Source organism: Melozone crissalis, unplaced genomic scaffold, assembly GCF_028551555.1.
Source record: "Melozone crissalis strain CALT ecotype California unplaced genomic scaffold, PUWL_Pcris_2 ptg000088l_1, whole genome shotgun sequence".
NCBI lineage: Eukaryota > Metazoa > Chordata > Aves > Passeriformes > Passerellidae > Melozone > Melozone crissalis.
In genome coordinates, this window is record NW_026535865.1 from 4025362 (window position 1) to 4046557 (window position 21196).

A 21196-nucleotide genomic window follows, 5' to 3' on the forward strand; every position below is an offset into this window, starting at 1 on the left:
CGGGGGCTGGGCGGGACCGGGGCCGGGGAACGGAGCTCAAGACCGGCCGCCTCTCCGAGGTGGGCTGGGCCCTCCGCTGCCGGTGCTGGGCGGGAGCGCGGCGCCCCCTCCCCCCGCGGCCGGTTACCGGCCGCCTCCCCCACGCGGGACTGGGGTTCCTCCCCCGCGGTCGGTCCCGGCCTTGACTCTCCGTTCTCGCCGGGCGCTGCTGTCCGGGCCGGGAAGAGCCCCGTGGCCCCGCCCTGTGCCCCCCCCCCAGCCCCGCGGTGTCCCGGGGTCCGGACGGCGGAGGGGCCAGGCCGGGCCGACCCAGGCTCGCCTCTACGCGTCGGGGGCGGCCGTTTCCCCCCGTTCATTCGCGGGACCAGGGCCCATTGGGGCCCCGCCGCCTCCGTGCCCGGTCCTGCTGAGCGCCGCCGGTGCCACGTGCCGCCGGGAGCGGGGCCGGGCTCAGTTTTGGGGATGGGACTCCTGTTCTCCTAGGCTCCCCGGGGACGGCACCCACCGGGCACCCACCCTGTCCTTATCCTCCTCTTCCTCACTCAGCCTCCGCGACACCCCCGGAGCCCTTCCCGGCAATGCCGTGAGCCCGCCCGGGGGGTGTCCGGCCGCGGCCAGCCCAGCCCCGGTGTCGGTGGCACAAAGGCCCTTCCGTCACACCCCCGCTGCCTATTTTTAGCCGCTGTCGCTGCCGAGCACCTGCCCCGAGGACCCGGGTGACGCCGCCGCCGCCTCGAATCCCTCGCGGGACCCCCGGTCACCGCCCCACGGCGGGGAACAACGCACCGGCCCCCGTGGCCCCGGAGGGACAAAGGGGCACGGACGGCTCAAGGTCACCGGGGTGCCGCGGAGCCCCGGCTGTGGCCGCGCCACTCGGGTTTCCCTGTGGAGAAGCGGCAGCGTGGCTCCGCGGTCCTCGGGGAGGCGGCTGCACGCCCGGTGCTGGCACCGTGTCACCCTCGGAGCCGGGAGCACGTGCCCGGCTCGGTCCGGCTCCGGTTCGCTGGTGGATGGCGCTGGGGACGGGGTTGAGGTGCGGTGCGGGGCAGGAGCGCGGCCGGTGAGCGGCGGCTCCGGTGCGGGAGCGTCCGTGCCGCGATCTGCCCTCCGTGAGGGCCACACAGCTCTGGTTAGAGGGGAAACTGAGGCACGGCCGCTGCTGGCCCGCTTGTGCCGCGCCTCTGCTGGCTCCCCATGGAGGCGGTGGCTGCCGAGCTTGCCGTGACGGCGGCGACGTGTCCGTGCATGGCGTGAGCCGGGCCGGGAGCGGATGCAGCCGCGGCGAGGCGTGGGGGAAGCGGCTCCCGCCCGCCCGCCCGGCCGCGGCCCCGCAGCCCACACTGGCAGCGGGTTCCTCTTTCCAGAATGCGCGGGATCGCGGCGTAGCTGCCGGTTGTTCTGGCCCCGTGAGGGTCCTGCCGTGGCAGCTGAAACGGGCAAAGCCCGTACCCGGTACAACCGCGGTGCTCCGGTGAGCTCCTTCCCTGCCGAGCTCCTTCCCTGTCGTCAGTGCAGGCGAGGTCACGGCTGGGAGCTGCCGGTCACACCGGGGGCTGCTGGCCACACCGGGGCTTGGGAACTCGCTGCTAGAAGGGCTCCAGACCAGAGTGTTGGGGTTCTGCAGGGCCGAGCTGAAATCCCCTCGGTGTTTCCCAGTGGGGCAAAGCACAGATGAACTGCCTGCAGCCTCACGTTGCCTTGGAGGCCCCCCAGGGAAGGGGAGTAAGGCGGCTCTGGGGGTGGTTGGCTGAGCCTGTTTGCCAGGGTTTCAAAGCTCTGCCTGTCCATCCCCTGGGATCTGCCCCGGGGTGCTTTGGGGCCCCTCCAGTGTGCAGGGCAGCCCCCAGTGCTGCCCACGCCCCACCACGATGTGGGATCCCCAGCAGGGGATGTGCCTTGTCCCCTGTGGGGGACCCGGTGGATGTCCCTCCCCAGCAGAGCCTGTTGTTATCAGCGGGCGTGGGTCCGCCGGTATCCGCTGCCTGCAGGGCCGGGCAGGGCTATCGGGTCCGGCAGGCCCCTTCCCCCTCCAGCAGCAGGCCCGGCCGCCCTATCTCATTAGCTCGAGATTAATGAGGCTCCTGCGCTGTCTTTAACTCCTTCCTGCTCGCCAGCTCCTGACCACAGCTCCGCTGACCCTCTGCTCTACTTGTGCCACAGGTTTGCGCCGACGCCTGCCGGACACTGACCCAGCTGAGGATTAGGGACACCGGCTGCGAGCGGGGGACCCTGAAAGTGCCAGCTCTGCGAGGGAAAGGGCGATGTGCTGTGCTCCAGCTGCTGCCTGCTGAGCCTGAGGACGAGTTTTGGAGCCTGCCTGGGACAAGCAGCACCCCAATCCCAACGGGGCAGCGCCAAGCCCGCGACGCACCGTAGCCCTTAAGCCAAGGAGACATCGGACCAAGCCTGAGAGGGATCAAGGGGGCCACATCCTTCCTTCCTAACCCGGTGTCAACCCCGACGGCACTGCCCTCACCCCCCGGCAGCCCCTTCCAGGGCTGCCTGCCCGTGGCGCTGCCCAGCTTTGGCCCCCAGCCCCGCTGGAGCGCGGCAGCCTGCCGGGCGCTGCCCCCCGGGCACTGCCCCCCGGGTGCATCGCCCCCCGGCCCCCCGGGGACCCCCCGCCCGCCGGCAGAGCCATGAAGCTGCAGGCGGTGATGGAGAACCTGCAGCGGCAGCAGCGCGCGCGGCTGCAGCAGGCGCTGCAGGAGCAGCAGCAGCAGCCGCCAGCACGCTGCACGTCCCCTCCAGCGCAGCCCTCGCAGCCCCCGGGGCAGCCCCGGGGCCGTGGGCAGGAGGCGGCGGCGCCCTCGGAGGAGGGAGCGGAGCCCGAGAGCGCGCACATGCAGCGGGCACAGATGGCTGCCCTGGCTGCCATGCGGGCGGCTGCCGCCGGCCTCAGCCACTCGCCCAGCCCGGGGCTGTCGGATGAGAGCCAGGCCTCCGAGGAGGAGGAAGAGGAGGAGCGCGGAGAGGAGGAGGAAGATGGCGGCGGGTACCAGCAGGAGATGGGCTCTGAAGAGGAGGAGGATCTGTGAGTGCGCTCGGATGGCTCTCTCGTGGGTTTGGGGAAGGGGCAGGGAAGTGGCACGACACTGGTGGGGCTGGGTAGGCTGAGGGGATCCTGTGGCTTGGGTTAGAGCTATTGGGGTATTTCAGAGCAGTGGTTTGGCTCTGTGGTGGTGATTCCTCATGCTGGGTTGGCACAACATTCCATCCCTGCCCAGCAGCCACGTGGGGCTGGGACAGAGGACCCCAGGCTGGTGTTAAATTATGCAGCACCCATGCATCCTCTCAGGGCAGGGCCAGGCCAGGAGCCATCTGGCAGAGGAGAGGTCCATGATGGAGCTGCTCCCGGGATGCTGGGGGCAGGCTGTGCCCCACAGAGCCGCCCCCACCAATGGGCTGTGCTGGGTGGGTGGTCCCAACCCCACAGCTGGGGTGGGCAGGAGAGAGGGATGAGCTTTAGGAACCAGCGTGGGACCAAACCTCTCCTCTCCTCCCGGCTCCAGAAAGGGCAAATGGGATGAAGATGACTTTGAAGAGGACCTGGGTGAGGAGGAAGAGGAAGAAGAGGAGGAGGAGGAAGAGGAAGACTACGAGGAAGAAGAAGACATGGGAGAGGAAGGGCTCAGCTCGGCAGAGGCGGTGCGGGCGGGCGCGGGGTCCCTGCTGCTCCGCAAGCCCCCAGCGCCCCAGCACTACCGGGGGGAGCCCCCACGGCTGCCGGGGGGGCAGGAGCGGCTGCCCCCCGGCCTGGGCCACGCTCAGCCCCCGCCACCAGCCCCTGACCACGGCGACTGGACCTACGAGGAGCAGTTCAAGCAGGTATGTGCCCGCCGAGACGCGCGTGTCCGTGCCGTGCCGTCCCTGTCGCTGCTCCTGCTCACCCCTGTGTCCTCAGAGCGTGGGGAGGTGCCTCTGGCAGCGCCGCCTCCGGCTGTGTTCTCCTCGGATCCAGCTGCTGTTGTCAGTAGGAATGCGTGGGATTTCTCCGGGGTTTTAGTGCTGGGCTCGGTCTCGCCCCTTCCCTGGTTGGGTGGCTGTGAGTGGATTCTGTGTCTGGGTTGTTCTGGTACAGGCAGGCAGTGCAGTTGGGTTTGCTGCAGGGATCTGGGAGGATTCTTGCTGGAAGTTATGAAAAAATCACCCCAGATTTATAAATCTGATGGATCTCTTGGTTTTCCACTCTCCCCAAGCCATTTTCCATGGGGACCTGTCTGTCTCCCTTCACCGTCACTACAGAGCTGATGCCTGGCAGGCCAACTCAAGCTCTGGTGGGGGGCAGAGCTGCACCCCTGCTGCTGCCAAAATGCCATGAAAAAGTGAAACCAGGGAGAAGGCAAGGAAGGGGGCAGCCAGGTGCTTTCCCCAGGCAGCGAGGCCAGCACATTCCCCCTCTCCCAGCGCCAGAGCTGGCTGCAGTCCACTCTCACTGACAGAAGAAAACTGCTGCAGCCAGGGCTCCCCGGGGGCTGCCCGGCACCTTTGATGTGTGTTTAAATGCATCAGAGTTTGGGGGAAGGGGCAGCACCAGCAGCAGCAGATGGGACCCAGATGGAGCGGCCAGGGCATGGTGCCTTTTCAGGAGGGATGCGACCACGTCTACCCCTTCACTTTCAGGAGGCTGCCACATCCCAAAGGGGGGAAGGGGCTGCCGGGATCTGCTGGCACATGTGGATGTGGGCAGGCTAAGAACAGGCATGGCAGAGGGAAGCAGTGGCCATCCTCCTGGTGCTGCCTGGCTGTGGGGATGGAGAGATGTCCTGTCCAGCTGCAGGGCTGGAGAGATGCTCCTGCTTGGCTGTAGTGATGGAGGGATGCTCCTATCCAGCTGTAGGGATGCAGGGATGCTCCTGTCCAGCTGCAGGGATGCAGGGATGCTCCTGCCCAGCTACAGGGATGCTCCTGTCCAGCTGCATGGCTGGAAGGATTCCCCTGTCCAGCTGCAGGGATGTGGGGATGCTCCTGTCCAGCTGTAGGGATGCTCCTGTCCAGCTGCAGGGATTGAGGGATGCTCCTGTCCAGCTGTAAGGATAGAGGGATTCCCCTGTCCAGCTGTGGGGATGCAGGGATGCTCCTGCCCTGCGCATCCCTCGAGCCGCTGCACCCGGGTTACCTGCTCTCCTTGTGGTTTCCCTCTCTTGTGCTTCCTGCCGCCGGCGAGCGAGGGGCCAGGGCCGTGAACTCGTAGCTGTGAAAAAGCTTTTCAATACCACAACTGTGATCTTCCTGTTCGTCAGCGTGTCAGTGCCGTGGCCTCTGCCAGGTCCCCTCTCACAGCCACAACACTTGGGAACACCAGCCATGTTCCCAGTGCTTTCCTTGCCTCCCAAACCATTCCCCCTCTCCCTGGGCACCCATCTCCCTCCGTATCCCTTCCTGGGATCCCTGGGAAGAGCCAGCTCGGTGGTGAGTGTTGGAAGCAGCTGGAGGGGGTTGGAAATCCTCCGTGGGCGGAGAAGGAGCGGAGGCCACGCCGGGCCCGGAGAGGCTTTCCCCGGCACGTCAGCCCCGAGCGAGCGCGCTTGGATCGCGGCCCCTGGAGCGGGGCCAGGCACAGCCGGCGCTGGCCGGGAGCTCCTCCTGGCCGGGCTCCAGCGCGTGCCGTGCCGCCGGGCTCCGGCCCAGCAGCCCAGCTGGGAAGGAGCAGCAGGAATGTAAACAGCGAGGGAGGGCAGCGCGGGGCAGGGGATGCCGAACCCCATCCATCCTCGATGCTCCTCGCTGTGGTGGAGGCGCCTTAGGGGGAACCCCGGCAGCAGGGTCACCGTGTGGGGCAGGGGATGCCATACCCCATCCGTTCCCGCTGGTGGAGATGCCTTAGGGGGAACCCTGGCAGCAGGGTCACCGTGTGGGGCAGGGGATGCCATACCCCATCCATCCCTTCTGTGTAGGCTTTTTAGGGGGAACCTCAGCAGCAGGGTCACTGTGTGGGGCAGGAGAAGCTGTATCCCATCCATCCCCATTTGTGGAGGTGCCTTAGGGGGACCCCCGGCAGCAGGGTCCCCATGTCTCGGGTTGCTGTTTGATAATTGCTGCCTCAAGATGTGCAGGATGTCTTTGTTTCGGCCTGTGCCTGAAGAACGAGTCTGGACTCTTCACTTTTCGGTCTTGAGGTTGTTTATTAATTCTTGTCTATAAAATTTTACTTTCTGCTCAGCAGGGCAGCCACAGGCACTCTCTGTGTTGTCCTTTTATACCACAAACTGCATATAACATATTTACACTTAATTTCCAATACCTATCACCTATGTTAGACAGTGCACTTCTACTCTAAACCAATCCCAAAGTGCCAACATCACTGCAGAAAATGGAGAACAAGAAAAAGAAGAAAGGCTGGACACGCCCAAGTTCTTCCATCTTGTCCCCATACCAAAAATCCTAAATCTACATTTTTCACCCTGTGATAATTTTATTATTATACTATTTAAACCTCTGTGACTTTCAGATCCTCATATAAAGTTGGCAACTTGTTTCAGGGGTCATAATCAAATCCTCAGGTGTTTTGGGCTGTGTGCCAGGGTCTCTGAGCTCCCTGGCGGGGTCCTCAGCAACTCTGGGCACCCAGAGGGATGTGCTGAGTTCTGACACTTGTGTGGCTGAGCCGGCAGGGATGTGGTGCTGTGAGTGGCTGTAGCAATGTTCTGCCTGCCTGCTCTGTGAGGGATGGGCTCTTTTGGGGTTGCTTTTTATTTTTTACCAAGGAGCTCCTCAATACCGGCCACCAACTTAACTCCCTGGCTGTCCAGCTCTCCCTGCGGGGAGTTCAGATCCAGTTTGGATTCAGCTCTGGTTGTGCTGGTGCCACCAGCATCCTTGGCCCGTGGGTCTCTGTGCTTGAGAAGCCCTCACCAGGCAATGCCACCATCAAAACCCCCATCCTTGTCTCCACACCCAAACCCTGTCAGCCAGGGGCTGCCCCCATCCTCCCTCCACCGCCAGGTTTTATTGACCCATCTGGGACGGATTCCTGTGAACTGGTGCTCGGCTTGCAGCCGTGGGGGGCCGCAGGCAGGAGGAGGATGGGGCCCAGCTGAAGGGAGGAGGAAGGGGAGGGCGTGAGGAAGAGTTATGGAGGTGAGGGAGGTTAGGGAGCCGGCGCGTGGCACCTCCCCGTCCCCAGGGACGGCTACTGCTCAGGCAGAGGTCAGCCCGGCCTGACCCGAGCGCTGCAGAACAAAGGAGCCCCCAGCCACACGGGGAACTCGGGGGCACCAAGGCTCCTCGGGGTGGGTGGGGGGGAAATAGGGGCATTTTTTTGGGTAGGAAGAGGCTCCCCGTGGGAAATGGATAAAAATCCAGCAAGTTCCTGCCAGCAAAGGGCTAAAACTGCTCGGAGTTCTGTGCCCCAGCGCTGTGGGGGCTCTGCTGCTGCTGTCCCCCAAGATCCCTGCTCTGATCTTTCTGTTTCATTATTGCTGTTGCTGCTCCCTGCTAATACTGAGCGTGGGAGGAGTGGGAGCCTCTCTGGTGGAGTGGCAGCCCCTGGAGCTGGAGTTTCCAGCCTTTCTGCCTCTTTTGGAGTTTGCTGTGCTGCTGTTGCTCCCTCCGGCGCGGGTACCCTGCATGCCAGTGCCCCATCCCATATTGCAGGAGCTCAAGGAATCCATCTCCCTGTGCTCGTCTCTTCCCTGTGTTCATCTCCTCCCTGTGCTCATCTGGCTGCAGCAGCCACCTCTCTCCCTCTGGGGTTCTCCATTTTGGGTGCCCTCTTTTGGGGTGTCCTGCAGTGGCTGCCTCAGGCTGATGTTTAACCACCCCCATTTCTGCTTCAGGAAGGATTTAAGAAGTCGCCACAGTGCCAATGGGAGGGGTTTTGGGGGGTGCTGGTGCTTTAGTGGGGCAAGAGGTTTCTTGTGTTGGGGACATCTGAGCCGTGCCGGTGGCACCCAGGCGCGAAAACCTCAGCCCTTATCTGGGCTGGTGCAGCTCACCCCGAGATAGAGCGTTTCAAAGTGCACTGCTGGGGGAAAAATAAACCGAAAGCAACTCGGCGACCTCGGCAGGGCTGCGGGGGTGGCTGAAACCGGACCCCCCCCTCCGCCCAGACCAGCACATGGCTGCTGGAACTGGGATTTTCCAGAGAGTCTGGAGCAGCAGACGGCCCATATCTCCTCCTCTGAATCCCCAGGAGCTCCTTAAGGCATGGGGGATCCCCTCTGAACCCCTTTCTCCCGTGGATTATTCTCCTTTTCAAAGCCCAAAGCCAGCTGGGGGCGTGGGGCCTGAGCCAGGGGGCCCCGTGGCCTCTTAACGAGGGCGGGAGGGTCCATTTACTTTCTTTAAAATATTGATTAGAGCTTTATTGCATTAGGCAGCCGAGCGGATGAGCCGCCCCCAGGGAGGGCGAGGGGGCCCCAGCGCAGGGAAGGGGGACCCGAGTGTCATCACAGGGCAGGGGGGCCACTTCCCCCTACCCACTCACCCACCCAGAGGCAGTTTGGCTCCCAGATAAGGGGGGGAGTGCCCTGGGGCCCCCGGTTAGGGTGCTGCTGTGCCGGGGAGGTGATTGCAGTGCCTGGCCAGGCCAGCAGCAGATAAGGCAGGCAAAGAGGGGATCTGAGCAGGACAGGAGTTGGGGGGCAGCGGGGGGAGTCAACAGTGGACCCCTCCTGTAGGATTGACGGGGGTAGGATGGTCGGGAAGGACAGAGACGAGAGATCTCTGGGGTTTATTGCAGAGGGCCTGGGTGCAGGGCCCTGCTGGGAGCTGCAGCCACAGCTCAGAGCAGGCCCGAGAGGAGAGAGAGGTAAAGAGAGAGAAGGCAAGAGCGTGGTAAAGAGATGAGAGAGTGAGGAAGGGTAAAGAGGGTAAAGAGAGAGTAAAAGAGGACAAGGTTCCTGTTACAATACAATAAATCTTCTTCTGGTCGTGGAACTTGGGGTTTATTGCAAAGGGCCTGGGTGCAGGGCCCTGCTGGGAGCTGCCAAACACAGCTCAGAGCAGGCCCGAGAGGAGAGAGGGGGAGAGAGTAAAAGCATAAAAGGTGTAAGAGACTAAAAAGCAAGAAGCAAGAGACAAGAGGTAAAAGTGTGAAGTTCCTGTTACAATACAATAAATCATCTTCTGTGTTGAATATTCTGATTCTCACTAACCAATCTAGTACAAGACACAAATCCTATAGTGTTTCCATAGAACCTATAGGAATCACTGCATTACCATACTGTGCTACATTTTAAACCCTAAAAACTCCTCTTTGGGCCCTTCTGCCAAGCTGTAGGGTCTGCTCTGCCCCTTGGACTTGTCTGCAGGCAGAGGGTCTTGTTTCATCAAAAGGGGATTACCTTCAGCCAGCCGCACCGTTGTTTTCCCGTTGTTCAGTAACTAAAGGATCTCAAAACTTGCTTTCATTTCAATCTCGCTTCTAATTTCTATATTCTCAAAAATCTTTTGCCAGACAATCATATTTATCAGGCTTTCCTGTTTCACCTTCCCCAACACCTTCCCAAGATAAGGTCTGCGTCCCCACCCCTGCTCACCCCGCAGCACTGCCCCAAGGGGTGCTCCCAGCCGGGGGATCCGGGCGCAGTAATTGGCTCATAGAGCTCAGGGAGCATTCCCGGGGCTGTAATCCCCCCAGATCCCTGGCCAGAGGTCAGGGACTTCTCTGGGCGAGAGCGGCTTAGCCGCCGAGAGCCTCCCCCAGCCAGACGCCTGGGTGCTCACAGGTGCTGCTCCCAGCATCCCAGCACTCCTCAGGACGTTTCTCCAGGATGATTAATGAGCTTGAGGGACAGGGGGACACATCCTTTCTGCTCAGCCAGTGCCTTCACCCAGCTGGACCGTGCCACCATCACCCCTTGTCTTGGGAGCTGGGCTGGCTCCCCGCTGCTTGTGTCCCCCCAAAGTTCCATTTCCCCCATGCCTCGACCTTCCCAGAGCTGGGGGGGTTTAAGGCATGGGGGAAATGAGTTTCCCCCACCCCTGGCCCTCCCAGAGCCTCCCCCAGCCACACGCCTGGGTGCTCACAGGTGCTGCTCCCGGCATCCCAGCGCTGTCAGGCCATCTCTCCAAACAAGACCCAGGATGATTAATGAGCTTGAGGGACAAGGGGACACATCCTTTCTGCTCGAGGTGCTCACCCAGCTAGACCATACCCCCATAACCCCTTGTCTTGGGAGCCGGGCTGACTCCCCACTGCTTGTGCCCCCCAAAGTCCCATTTCCCCCATGCCTTGACCTCCCCAGAGCTGGGGGGGATTAAAGCATGGGGGAAATGCATTTCCCCATCGTGGCCCTCCCAGAGCCCTGTTCCCTCCACGCCCCAGCCCCCCGGGCTGACTCAAGGGTTGCGGAGGTGGCGGCCGCCTCCCCTCTCGGCACAGCTGAACTAACAGGGTTTATTTAAAAGAGAGAAAAAAAAAAAAAAAAAAGAAAGGAGCAGTGCAGGGAGCAGGGCCTTTGTCAGCAGAGCCCCCCGCCCCCACTGCAGCGTTGGGCAAGGGCAGGGTTGCTCCATCACCCTATTTCTGGCCCAAACCGCAGGAGAAATGGCAGCTGGTCGCAGGGCCCGGCCGGACGTGCTGCAATCAGGGGGGCCAGGGCAGGGGGTGTTTGGGGCTGGGGGCCCTGCTTGGAGCCCCTGGGGCAGCCAGACTGGGGGCTCAGGGTGCAGCTCCTGGCCCAGCTCCTGACCCGCTCCCTGACCCTTAATCTGCCTGTGCCTGGGTTCCACTCTGGGATAATCCACCCTGCACTGGGGCTGCTGCAGGCCAGGGCTCACCCCTGAGGAGAGTCCCCTGCTCCCCGTGTGTCCCACGGGCTGGGCTGTGTCACTGCTGTGGCAGCAGAGGCTTCCCTGTCCCCCCACAGCAGCTGGCTCAGGGTATCACCCTGGTACAGGTGGCACTGGGAGCACCCAGGCAGGTACCAGCCCTAAACCCCTGCAGCAAAGGGTTTCACCTCCTGCCTCTGTTTCCCCTGTGGAGCCTCCAACTTGGGCACCAGTGCCTGATTTTTGCAGATTGCAGCACCTGGGACATGCTGTCCCACACTGCCACCCGCTCAGGTGCCACGGTGGGATGGGGTCTGTCACTGTGGTGCCATCACAGTGCCCACCACCACCTCCTCCTCTCACTGTGAGGAAACCGGGAGGTTTCAGCGCTGCTAGAGCAGCTCAGCAGTGATGGTTCCCGGGGCTGACAGCCCACAGCTGGCTCCTGTCAACCCCATCTGTGGCTGCTGGACCCCTTCCAGCTCCTCCAGCGGCTCTGCCGTGGCGTTCCCAGGCATTCTGTGCACCCTGGCCCTGCCCACGGGACCCCAGGGACCCCCTCGGTGGTGCTGACGGAGGGCAGAGGTGCAGGACCTCGCATTTCAGGAACAGATTTACAATTAGCCAAATCCCAGCGGGCGGTGGAAGCCCCGGTGACTCATCTGCCGGGGCTTACCGCGATCCCCTTCTAAGACGATCATTTACATATGGTGGAATTTAAACCCCTGTCTTGGCTTCCAGGCCTCGCTGCTGCTGCTGCTGCTGCTGCTGCCACCTCACCCAGGTCAGGTCCTCAATGAGGGTCTTGGCCCTCCAACCCTCAGGAGCTTCATCTTTGGAGTCACACAGGAGGGACAGCCCGAGCTGGGGGCTCACCAGGTGCCCCAAGAGTTTGAGTTGGCTGCTCTGGCCACATTTCCCCAGCTTAGCACTGCATAGCTCATTCTCAGCTGCTCTGCCTGGTGGCAGGAGCCTGCCTGGTGTCTGTCCTTCCTCGGACGAGCTTTCTCAACAGCGCCTGACTCGGCTGGATTAATATTTGTACAAGGTCCGGTGTGATAGCGAGCATGTGTCAAGGGCATGCACCAGCACGCACACAGCAAGGGCCGGGAGAGCTGCCGGGCTGGCTCCCATCCAGCCAGCCAGCCCAGGGAACAGCCCCAGCGCCCCAGTTATCCCTGACCCCTCACCAGGCTGTGCCACACGTCCTCACTCAGACGCGGAACCAGTTTTGATTCCAGCCAGAGCCTGGCTCGCTGCCGGCCAGCAGCGAAGTGCCGCTGGAAACGCCGCGGCAGCAGGAATCGCTTCCTCCTCTGCGGCAAGGGAGCAAACAGCGGCGTTCTGAGAGCTGGTGTCAGCCCAGGGGGATGAGGGACACGGATCCTGAGATGCTGGGAGCAAACAGCGGTGGCAGAGTCGGTGTCAGCCCGGGGAGATCAGGGGCAGGGATCCTGGGAGCGAACAGCGGCAGCACAGGCGTCCCAAGAGCTGTGTCAGCCCAGGGGGATCAGGGACAGGGATCCTGGGGTGCTGAGAGCAAACAGCAGTGGCACAGCCATCCTGAAAGCCAGTGTCATCCTGGCCCATGGCAGGGACACGGATCCTGGGATGCTGGGAGTGAATAGCAGCAGCACAGCCGTCCCAGGAGCCGGTATCAGATCTGGTGTCTCATGGACACAGATCCTGGGATGCTGGGAGCAAACAGCGGCGGCACAGCTGTCCCGAGAGCTGGTGTCAGCCAGGAGGGATCAGGGACAGGGATCTTGGGAGCAAACAGCAGTGGCACAGGCATCCCAGGAGCTGTGTCAGCCCAGGGGGATCAGGGACAGGGATGCTGGGAGTGAACAGCAGTGGCACAGCCATCCCGGGAGCCAGTGTCAGCCTGGGCGGATCAGGGACATGGATCCCAGGATGCTGGGAGCAAACAGCAGCAGCACAGCCGTCCCTGGAGCTGGGGTCAGCCCAGGGGGATCGGGGACTCGGATCCTGGGGTGCTGGGAGCGAACAGCAGTGGCACAGCCATCCCGGGAGCCAGTGTCAGCCTGGGGGGATCAGGGACACGGATCCCGGGAGCTGCCGGCTGGCCGGGCACAGCAGCACGGCCGTGCTGGGGAGGGCGGCCGACAGCGCACGGACAATGGGGGGTCAGCGGGGTTAAACGGTGACTAATTCGCCCATTCAGCGTCCCCTGTGCCGCTCGGGGACACCCGCCGTGCCCTGACACCCGCCGTGCCGTGACACCGCCCGCCGTGTACCCCCAGGGTCACCCACATGGCTCCTGTGTGGCAAGGAGGTGGGCACCGGGTGGTCTCGGGGACCCCCAGACTGCCGTGTGCCCATGATTGGGATTGGGTTTGTCACCGATGGATGCTGTGCCCACCACTGGATCCCCCAGCCTGGGGAGGAGGCACTGGCGCAAAGAGGCACCTGCGCTGGGGCCGTGTCCCCTGAAGAGGGGACAATGCTGGGAACCGGTGTGAACAATGGTGCCGACGGGAAGCTCCCGGGCCCCCTGCCCGGCTGCCCCCGCGGAAGCGGCCCCCCAGCCCAGCCCAGCCCAGCCCAGCCCGGCCCGGCCATGCTCCAGCAGCAGGAATCCCGCCGGGCCGGTCAGTGGAGTCACCGCCAGCTCTGGCCATGTGGGCGAGGCTCCAGCCAGCACATCCCCCACCAGCAAACTGTTGGGACATTTTTGGGGAAGGGGCACACACACCTCCCTGCCCCTAGCAGCCCCTTCCCACGGAGGGTTGTGCCCCGGGGGGCTCGCAGGGGATTAGGGATGGGGACAGCCAGGGGTGACCTGTACCTAAGCCGAGCGCTTTATCTGCGTAGGAATCTGCTCCGGGGCTGGACTGCTCCCTTTGCCCTTCACCGGGAGGGATTTACCCCAGCAAACCCTGTGCCTGGAGAGGGGCTGCTGCCTTGGGTACCCCCAGTCCTGACTCAGCCATCGCCTTACAGGAAATCACATCCCCAGCGCCTCCGAAACGCCCCGCGTCAATCCTTGGCTCTGGTTTTTACAAACGACTTTCTTATTCTGAATAAGTGCCCTCTCCGACCCCACTGCGGGTCCCGGCGTGCCAGAGGCCGGGGGCTGTGTAGGGGTTGGGAGTGGGACGGGAAACGCGCCATAAATGTGTTTATTCTTGGTTAAAGAACTCGTTAGTGTGCGCCGGCTCTTCCCCAGCCCAGCGTGGCCCCTCGCTGTCCGCGGGACAAAGGGATGCATCCCCGGGGGCTGCCAGAGGAAGGAAGGAAAGGAAGAAAAGGAGAGGAGTAACCCCTCAATTCTGTCACTGCTGCTCCTGCTACCTGCCGAGCTCTCCCCGCCGCTGCCTGCGTTGTGTTTTTTCCTTAAATACAGGAATTTGGGGGAGTTTAGCCCCTGGAGGTGCCACCAGCCCCCAGCCCTGCTGCAGTGGCCCTTGGGTCTTGTCCCCAGTCCCAGCTCACGTCACGGTGCGCACGTCTCAAACCGGTTTTGGAGAGAAGGAGGAAAACCGAGAGTGTTGCCACTTCCTGGCAATGGAAAAGAAACTTGAAAATTAATCCCCGAGGCCTGAAAACCCGGAACCGAGCAGCGGGGGGGGGGGGAAGGGAGGTGTTTTTATGTTTTTAACTCGGACGTGGGATGCAGGGACACGGACTCCTCCATGACATCTCATGGGGCAGACAAGGGAGTCCTGTTGAAGGGAGGATTTGCCTGGCACCAGCATGAGCCTTGTGAAATGATGCTTCCCCTCCTGCTCAGGGGGTTGTGGAGGATTCGGACCCCCCATCCCCGGCCCGTGCCGAGGGCTCTCCCGCATTCCTGGCATTGCCATGGGGCCGCCTCCTCCCGCCTGCCCTTTGAAAGCCAGCGGGGTTGGGATTTTCCTGTAATCTGGTTTGAAACATTAATCCGGTCATCCACACCAAACGCCGGGCCGGCATCCTGCCGGGGGTGCTGGGGCCGGGGTCAGGGCCACCCGCCCACCGCCTGCCTAATTCCTCCTCCACTTAATTATGGATCTGCTGGCAACGGCCATCTGGCTCCGTGTCCTCAGCCGGCCGGGGGCCGAGGGGCTGTGCTGCGGCCAGGTGGGCTGGACACTGTGGCCAGAGCCACCCCGTGCTGCTGGCATCGAGCATTCACCCTGGAATGGTCAGCACTGGGAGCACTGGGTCACATCTCCCAACTCAGGGGACTCTCAGGGTTGTGGGGAGCATCTCCTGCTCCCCCAAACCAGGCTAGGATGGCTGTGTACCACAGTGTCCCCTGCCACCCACACCCTGCCGTGGGGACCCCACGGTAAGAGGATATTCCCGGGGCAGCTGCGTTCTGGATTAAGTTGTTTCCAGCTCCCTAATTACGAAACATAAATGTATTGACTCAGCGGCACCGGGCGGCCTTGCCTGCACGCCGGTACCTTTGCACCGAGCGCCGCGATGCCGCGTGCTCCTGCGAGGAGCTGGCCTTGAGCTGGGCACAAACCAGGGCTGAGAGCAGGAAGCAGGGCACGGGCACGGGGCAGGGAGCAGCACCAAGCAGGCGCAAGACTCAGCACCTGCTGATTTCGGTGCAGCAGCGCCGGCCCGTGCCAAGCTCAGCTGCGCGCTGGGTTTCGCATGCTGCCAAAAGCAGAAGGTTTCTGTTCCCCAATTTGCATTCCGAGCCCCGCTGTCCCAGCTGTCCTGCGCTGCCGTTGGGGCTCTCGGGGCTGCTGTGCCGTTGGCTGCGGATGGCGTCAATGCAAGGAAATCCTGCGAGGGGCAGCTGGGAGTCACTCGTCTCTGTGTGTCCCCTTCCGTGTCCTGCCTGTGCTGGGGGTCGAGGGGGAACAGGGGCAGCCTGGCAAATGCACTGTGTCACACACCACAGTGCACACCAGGGCTTGGCAAATGCACTGTGTCACACACCACAGTGCACACCAGGGCTTGGCAAATGCGCTCTGTCACACACCACAGTGCACACCAGGGCTTGGCAAAGCACTCTGTCACACATCACAGTGCACACCAGGGCTTGGCAAAGCACTCTGTCACACACCACAGTGCACACCAGGGCTTGGCAAAGCACTCTGTCACACATCACAGTGCACACCAGGGCTTGGCAAATGCGCTCTGTCACACACCACAGTGCACACCAGGCACGTCCCAGCCGCGGCTGGGCATGTCCTCACCCCCACAGTGCTGCCAGATGAGCACCTTGGGCAGGTGCCCGTCGCTGGCAGTTGGTTCTGTTGGCAGTGACAGAGCTAAACCAGGGTTTGGGGGGTCCCAAGGGGAGTTTGTTTCTCTGCTTGGCACCGTAACCGTCAGCAGCAGCTTGTGCAACATCCTCTGCCCGGCAGCCGTGGCGGGTGTGCCGGCAGGGCAAGAACGGGGATCCCTCTGCCCACCATCCCTGGGCACCCCCATGGCTTTATCACACTTGGGCAGGGGGGAGAGTGGCTGCAATCAGCTGAGTTTGGCGTGGGACCACCGGGGCTCGCACTCGGGGCAGCCGCCTGCCGCAGCCACTAATCCCCCTGTCCTGGCCGGCCACGCTCTCCTCAGCTGACGATTAATTTTCTTTCATCCTCTTAAACGCGTCCATTCCCCTCGGGACTGAGTCCAGGAGGGGGGTGGATCATGACCCCGAGGGTCTTGGATGAACCAGAGTGTTCGGTGCTTGCCCAGGATGGCATCGGGCGCTGGGGAAGCCCTTTCCTTTCTCTGTGTGTGGCTTTTGGAGCTGCTTAAGGAAACGGGGGAGGCTGGATTGGCACCAGCCCAACATCCCTCAGCTGGCACAAGCAGCCCGGTGCAGCTCAGCCCCAAAATTCACAGCAGTGCTGCTGTGCCATGGCTCATTCCCCCTACAGCACTGACACACCAGACCCTTGCTTTGAGGGGGTTTTGAGGGGGTTTTGAGGGTCTCTGCTGGTGGTGCTGGTGGCTCCTGCCCTTGCCCTGGGGGTGTGCAAGGGTCTGGTCGAGCCTGCCGAGTTTCCCAGGGGAACTGGGGGGGTTTATGGCCCCGCTTATCAGGCGGCCCCATTGATCCCTTTGATCGGCGCCGGCGGGCGAGTCCGGCCCTGCAGGATCCGGATCCTCCCCGCGGGGCTGCAGGAGGAGGGGGCTCAAGGCAGGACCATGCCCACCCATCCACCTGCCCATGTTCCTGATGCCATGGAGGGAGTGGGCACACGGGTGACCTGCAGTGCGTGCCTGGCTTATTTTGGGGGGGTATTTATTTATTTATAGCCCCCTCCCGGCCCCCCTGGCAGTTGTTCAGGGCTGTCATGGAGAAAAGCAGAGCTGTGGTGGTGTCTGGGCAATGCCTGCCCCCACAGCCCTTGCTCCAGCACCCTGCCCGGGTTTGGGAGGGTCGGGAGGGGGGATTATCCACCAGCCTGCAGGCAGGAACAGCGCTGGGCTTGGGGAGAGGCTGCATGGCGTGGCGTGGTGTGTGCCTGCGGCGTGCCGGGCGCTCCAGCCGGCCGGTGCTGAGCCATAAAAGCCATAAATCAGGCAGGAATGTGCCGGGGTGGGGGGTCCCACATGGAGATGCCCCAAGCGGAGCCGGTGATGGAGGTGGTGCAGCAGCGTGTCAGAGCCTGGCCCAGCTCTGCCTTCCCCCAGTGCAGGACGTGTCCCTGCAGGGTGGTGGCACGCACAGGTTCATGGCGAGGCACACTGGCTCCTCCTGGCCATGGCTCTCTCTCTGTGGCACCCCAAGCGTGGAGGGACCACGCTGAAGAGTTGCTGTGCTGTGCAGGCAGTGGAGGCTAAAAATAACAGGGGTCAGCGTTCCTGGGAGGAGCTGGGGCGGTGTTGGCAGCCTGGGAGCCACTCCAGCCGTGATCCCGGAGCTGAGCTACAACCAGGGCTGGCAAGGTCAGCCCAAGCTGCAGGAACCCCCTGGAGCTCTGCAGGGACCCTCAAACCATTTGGTGTCCTTTGAGGCTGCTGCAGAGGAAGCCAAGGGGTCTCAGGTTGGGGGGACACACACGGGTTAAGGGGGTTTCTGAGCATCTCTCTCTTCTTTATGCAGCTGTACGAGCTGGATGGCGACCCCAGGAGGAAGGAGTTCCTGGATGACCTGTTCAGCTTCATGCAGAAGCGTGGTGAGTACCCAGCTGCACACCCACGCTGTGCCCCCCTGCCCGCTCTGTGCCCACCCTGCTCCTCCACACCCACCTTGCACCCCCCACGTCCCCCCCCCAAGGCCAGGGGCTCATTTCCTTGCCCCTCATTAGTGCCCTGAGGTCACGGCTCCGGCTGAGCTGCTGGTTAATCTTTAACCCCTCCAGCACAGCGGGGTCAAACCTGCTGGGCTGGATCCAGAGCCTGCAGCCCCTCCTTGTCCCCCTCCCTTCACACCCAGACCTGCAGCCCCTGGCTGTGTGCCCCCTCTGCCCATTGCCTGCGTTATTGCAGCCCCTCTCTGTGCCCGGGGAGAGGCCATGGCTGGGGGGCCGGGGGTGGGAAGGGCTGAATCCTGCTCGAGGGTCTGGTTCCTGCGTGGAAAACAGCGCTGGAAGTGCTGACACAGGGCTGGCTCTGGCCCTTTGTCAGACAGCACTGGGAAGGCACGTGTGCCTGTGCAGGGGGGCTGGGGCTGCTTGCTGGGTCCCCCTGGCCATGTCCTGTCCCCTGGCTGTGTCCCCTGCACAGGGGGACACCTCCATCCCCTGGAGTCACCCCACCTGCATCCATTGGGGTCCGCCACTGCAGGGCTGGGAGGGTGGGGACCCCAATAAGGGATGCCAGCCCCCTCCTCAAGCTGGAGGGACAAGCCCCCCAAGCTCATAGGAGACCCTCAGAGCCAGATTGTGTCACCCCCCCCCGTTATAAATAACTTGTGTTGTTTTCGGGTGCCGGCTCAGCCCGAGGAACCGGCTCAGCCACGGCAGCGGGGCTGTGGCTGCAAACTGCGAGTTTCTGTTTCCTTTGTTCGGGGCTGATCTCAGGAGAGGGCCTGGGGGGAAAAAGAAGGGGGCAGTGGAAGGGGAGGGAGCAGCATGAGCCCCCCCAGCCCCTGCACTGCCCCACAGGGGTCTCAGCAGCTGCACCCCCACTCTGGGTAAGAAAGCAGCACCCCAGAGCAGCTCTCTCCTCCCGCCGCTCCCCAGGGACCCCCGTGAACAGGATCCCCATCATGGCCAAGCAGGTGCTGGACCTGTACATGCTGTACACGCTGGTGACCGAGAAGGGGGGGCTGGTGGAGGTCATCAACAAGAAGCTGTGGAGGGAGATCACCAAGGGGCTGAGCCTGCCCACCTCCATCACCAGCGCGGCCTTCACCCTGCGCACCCAGTGAGAGGGGGCTCGGAGGGATGGGGAGGGGGCGAGGCCTTGGGGGTCCCCCTGCCCTGTGCAGGGGATGGATGCTCTCAGCACAGCCCTGTGTGCGAGCAGTGGGGAGGGAACAATGGGGGTGGCACATGGGGAGTCCTTGGGGGTCCCTCTTGCTCAGCACAGCCCTGTGTGTGAGCAGTGGGGATGGAACAATGGGATTGGCACACAGGGGGAGGGGTGCCCAGCCACTGTGTCACCCTCACCGTCCCTCCCGTGTCCCGTCTGGCCGCAGGTACATGAAGTACCTGTACCCCTACGAGTGTGAGAAGCGTGGGCTGAGCAACCCCAACGAGCTGCAGGCGGCCATCGACAGCAACCGGCGGGAGGGCCGGCGGCAGGGCTTCGGGGGCTCCCTCTTTGCCTACTCGCCTGGTGGCACCCACGGCCTCCTCTCCTCGCCCAAGCTGCCGGTGCCAGCGCTGGGGCTGGCGTCCGCCACCAACGGCGGCGCCATCACGCCCGGCCAGAAGATAAAGAAAGGTAATGGTTGTTCTGGGGTGTGCCTGCTCCAGGGTGTGGTTGGAAGCTGAGCTCCCTGCTAAGCCCTGGAGATGTAATAATAACGGGGAGAGCTGGGGGAAGCGGGCAGGGGGGTGATGCTGCTCTCCCCTCCTTGGGCTCCAGGGCTCAGCCTGGGGGCTCTGATTCCAACCACCCATCTCTGACCTTTGGGCACCAAACTGTTGACACCCTGGGGACCCTGATTCCAATCACCCATCTCTGACCTTTTGGAGGGACAGCAGGGCACCAAACTGTTGACACCCTGGGGCCTGGGGACCCTGATTCCAATCACCCATCTCTGGCCTTTGGGCACCAAACTGCTGACACCCCGGGGACCCTGATTCCAACCACCAATCTCTGAGCTTTTGGAGGGACAGCAGGGCACCAAACTGCTGACACCCCGGGGTGGTGGCACCGCCTGTGTCCCCACCCCTGACACCCGCTCCCCCGGCAGAGGAGGACTCTCCCATCCCCATCTCCATGCCCAGCCGGCTCCCGGTGTCCCTGGCCGGGCACCCGGTGGTGGCGGCGCAGGCGGCCGCGGTGCAGGTGGCAGCGGCCGCCCAGGCCGCGGCGCTGGAGCAGCTGCGGGAGAAGCTGGAGTCGGGGGAGCCGCCGGAGAAGAAGCTGGCGCTGGTGACGGACGAGCAGCAGCGGCTGATGCAGCGGGCGCTGCAGCAGAACCTCCTGGCCATGACGGCCCAGCTGCCCATGAGCATCCGCATCAACAGCCAGGGCACCCGCTCGCCAGGTCAGTGCCGGCCCCGGCCCCGCGGCCCCGCGCGGCTCCCGGCCCCGGCGGGCTCGGTAACGCGGCTCTCCCCGGCAGAGAACCGCCCGGACGCCGCCGCCGCCAGCAGCAACGGCACCAACAGCATCAGCATGTCCGTGGAGATCAACGGCATCGTGTACACGGGTGAGGGGCTGCCCTGTGCCGCGCTCCTGCTGCCCTCCACCCATCTCACAGCACCTGTGCCTCAGCTCTGCTCTCTCCTCTCTCCCCCAGGTGTGCTGTTCGCCCAGACGCCCGGCCCTTCCTCCTCCTCTTCCTCCTCCTCCTCCTCTGCCTACAGCAAAGGCAACGGCGGCAGCAGCCGGAGCAGCGGCGGCAGCGGGGTGGGGAGCGGCGGTGGGAGCGTGCCCCCCGCCCCGGCCGGCCTGGCCGTGCCCCCCAGCTCTACCTCCAACAGCGCTTCTTCGCCTTAACGCCCCCAGCCTCGGGCACCGGCGCCCGCGGGGGGACGGGGCCGCACCGGGGCTCGCCGGGGTCTTCTGGGGTCTCGCCGGGGTCTCACACGAGGTCTTGCCAGGGTCTCTCTGGGGTCTCACCAGGATTTCACCAGGATCTCACCAGGGTTTCATTGAGATCTCGCCTGGGTCTCACTGGGATCTCACCAAGGGTCTCACCCAAGACCTGGATGAGACTGGGACCTCACTAGGGTCTCACCAAGGGTCTCACACGAGGTCTTGCCAGGGTCTCTCTGGGGTCTTGCTTGAGGTCTTGCCAGGATCCCACCAGGGTCTGGCTCGAGGTCTCACCAGGGTCTCATCCGAGGTCTTGCCAGGATGTCACTGGGATCTCACCAAGGGTCTCACTTGAGGTCTTGCTAGGGTCTCTCTGGGGTCTGGCCCAAGGTCTTGCCAGGGTCTCTCT

General features: G+C 63.3%; 1 protein-coding gene across 1 annotated transcript; it reads left to right on the top strand.

The window, feature by feature from the left end:
- Positions 1–2591: 2591 nt before the first annotated feature.
- On the top strand, positions 2592–20748 carry ARID3A (AT-rich interaction domain 3A). The gene is made up of 7 exons (XM_054290882.1): positions 2592–3034; positions 3513–3828; positions 17735–17807; positions 18816–18999; positions 19274–19521; positions 19997–20458; positions 20549–20748. The coding sequence occupies exons 1-7, from the start codon at positions 2640–2642 to the stop codon at positions 20746–20748; spliced, it is 1878 nt and encodes a 625-aa protein (XP_054146857.1). The 5' UTR covers positions 2592–2639.
- The last annotated feature ends 448 nt before the right edge of the window (positions 20749–21196 follow it).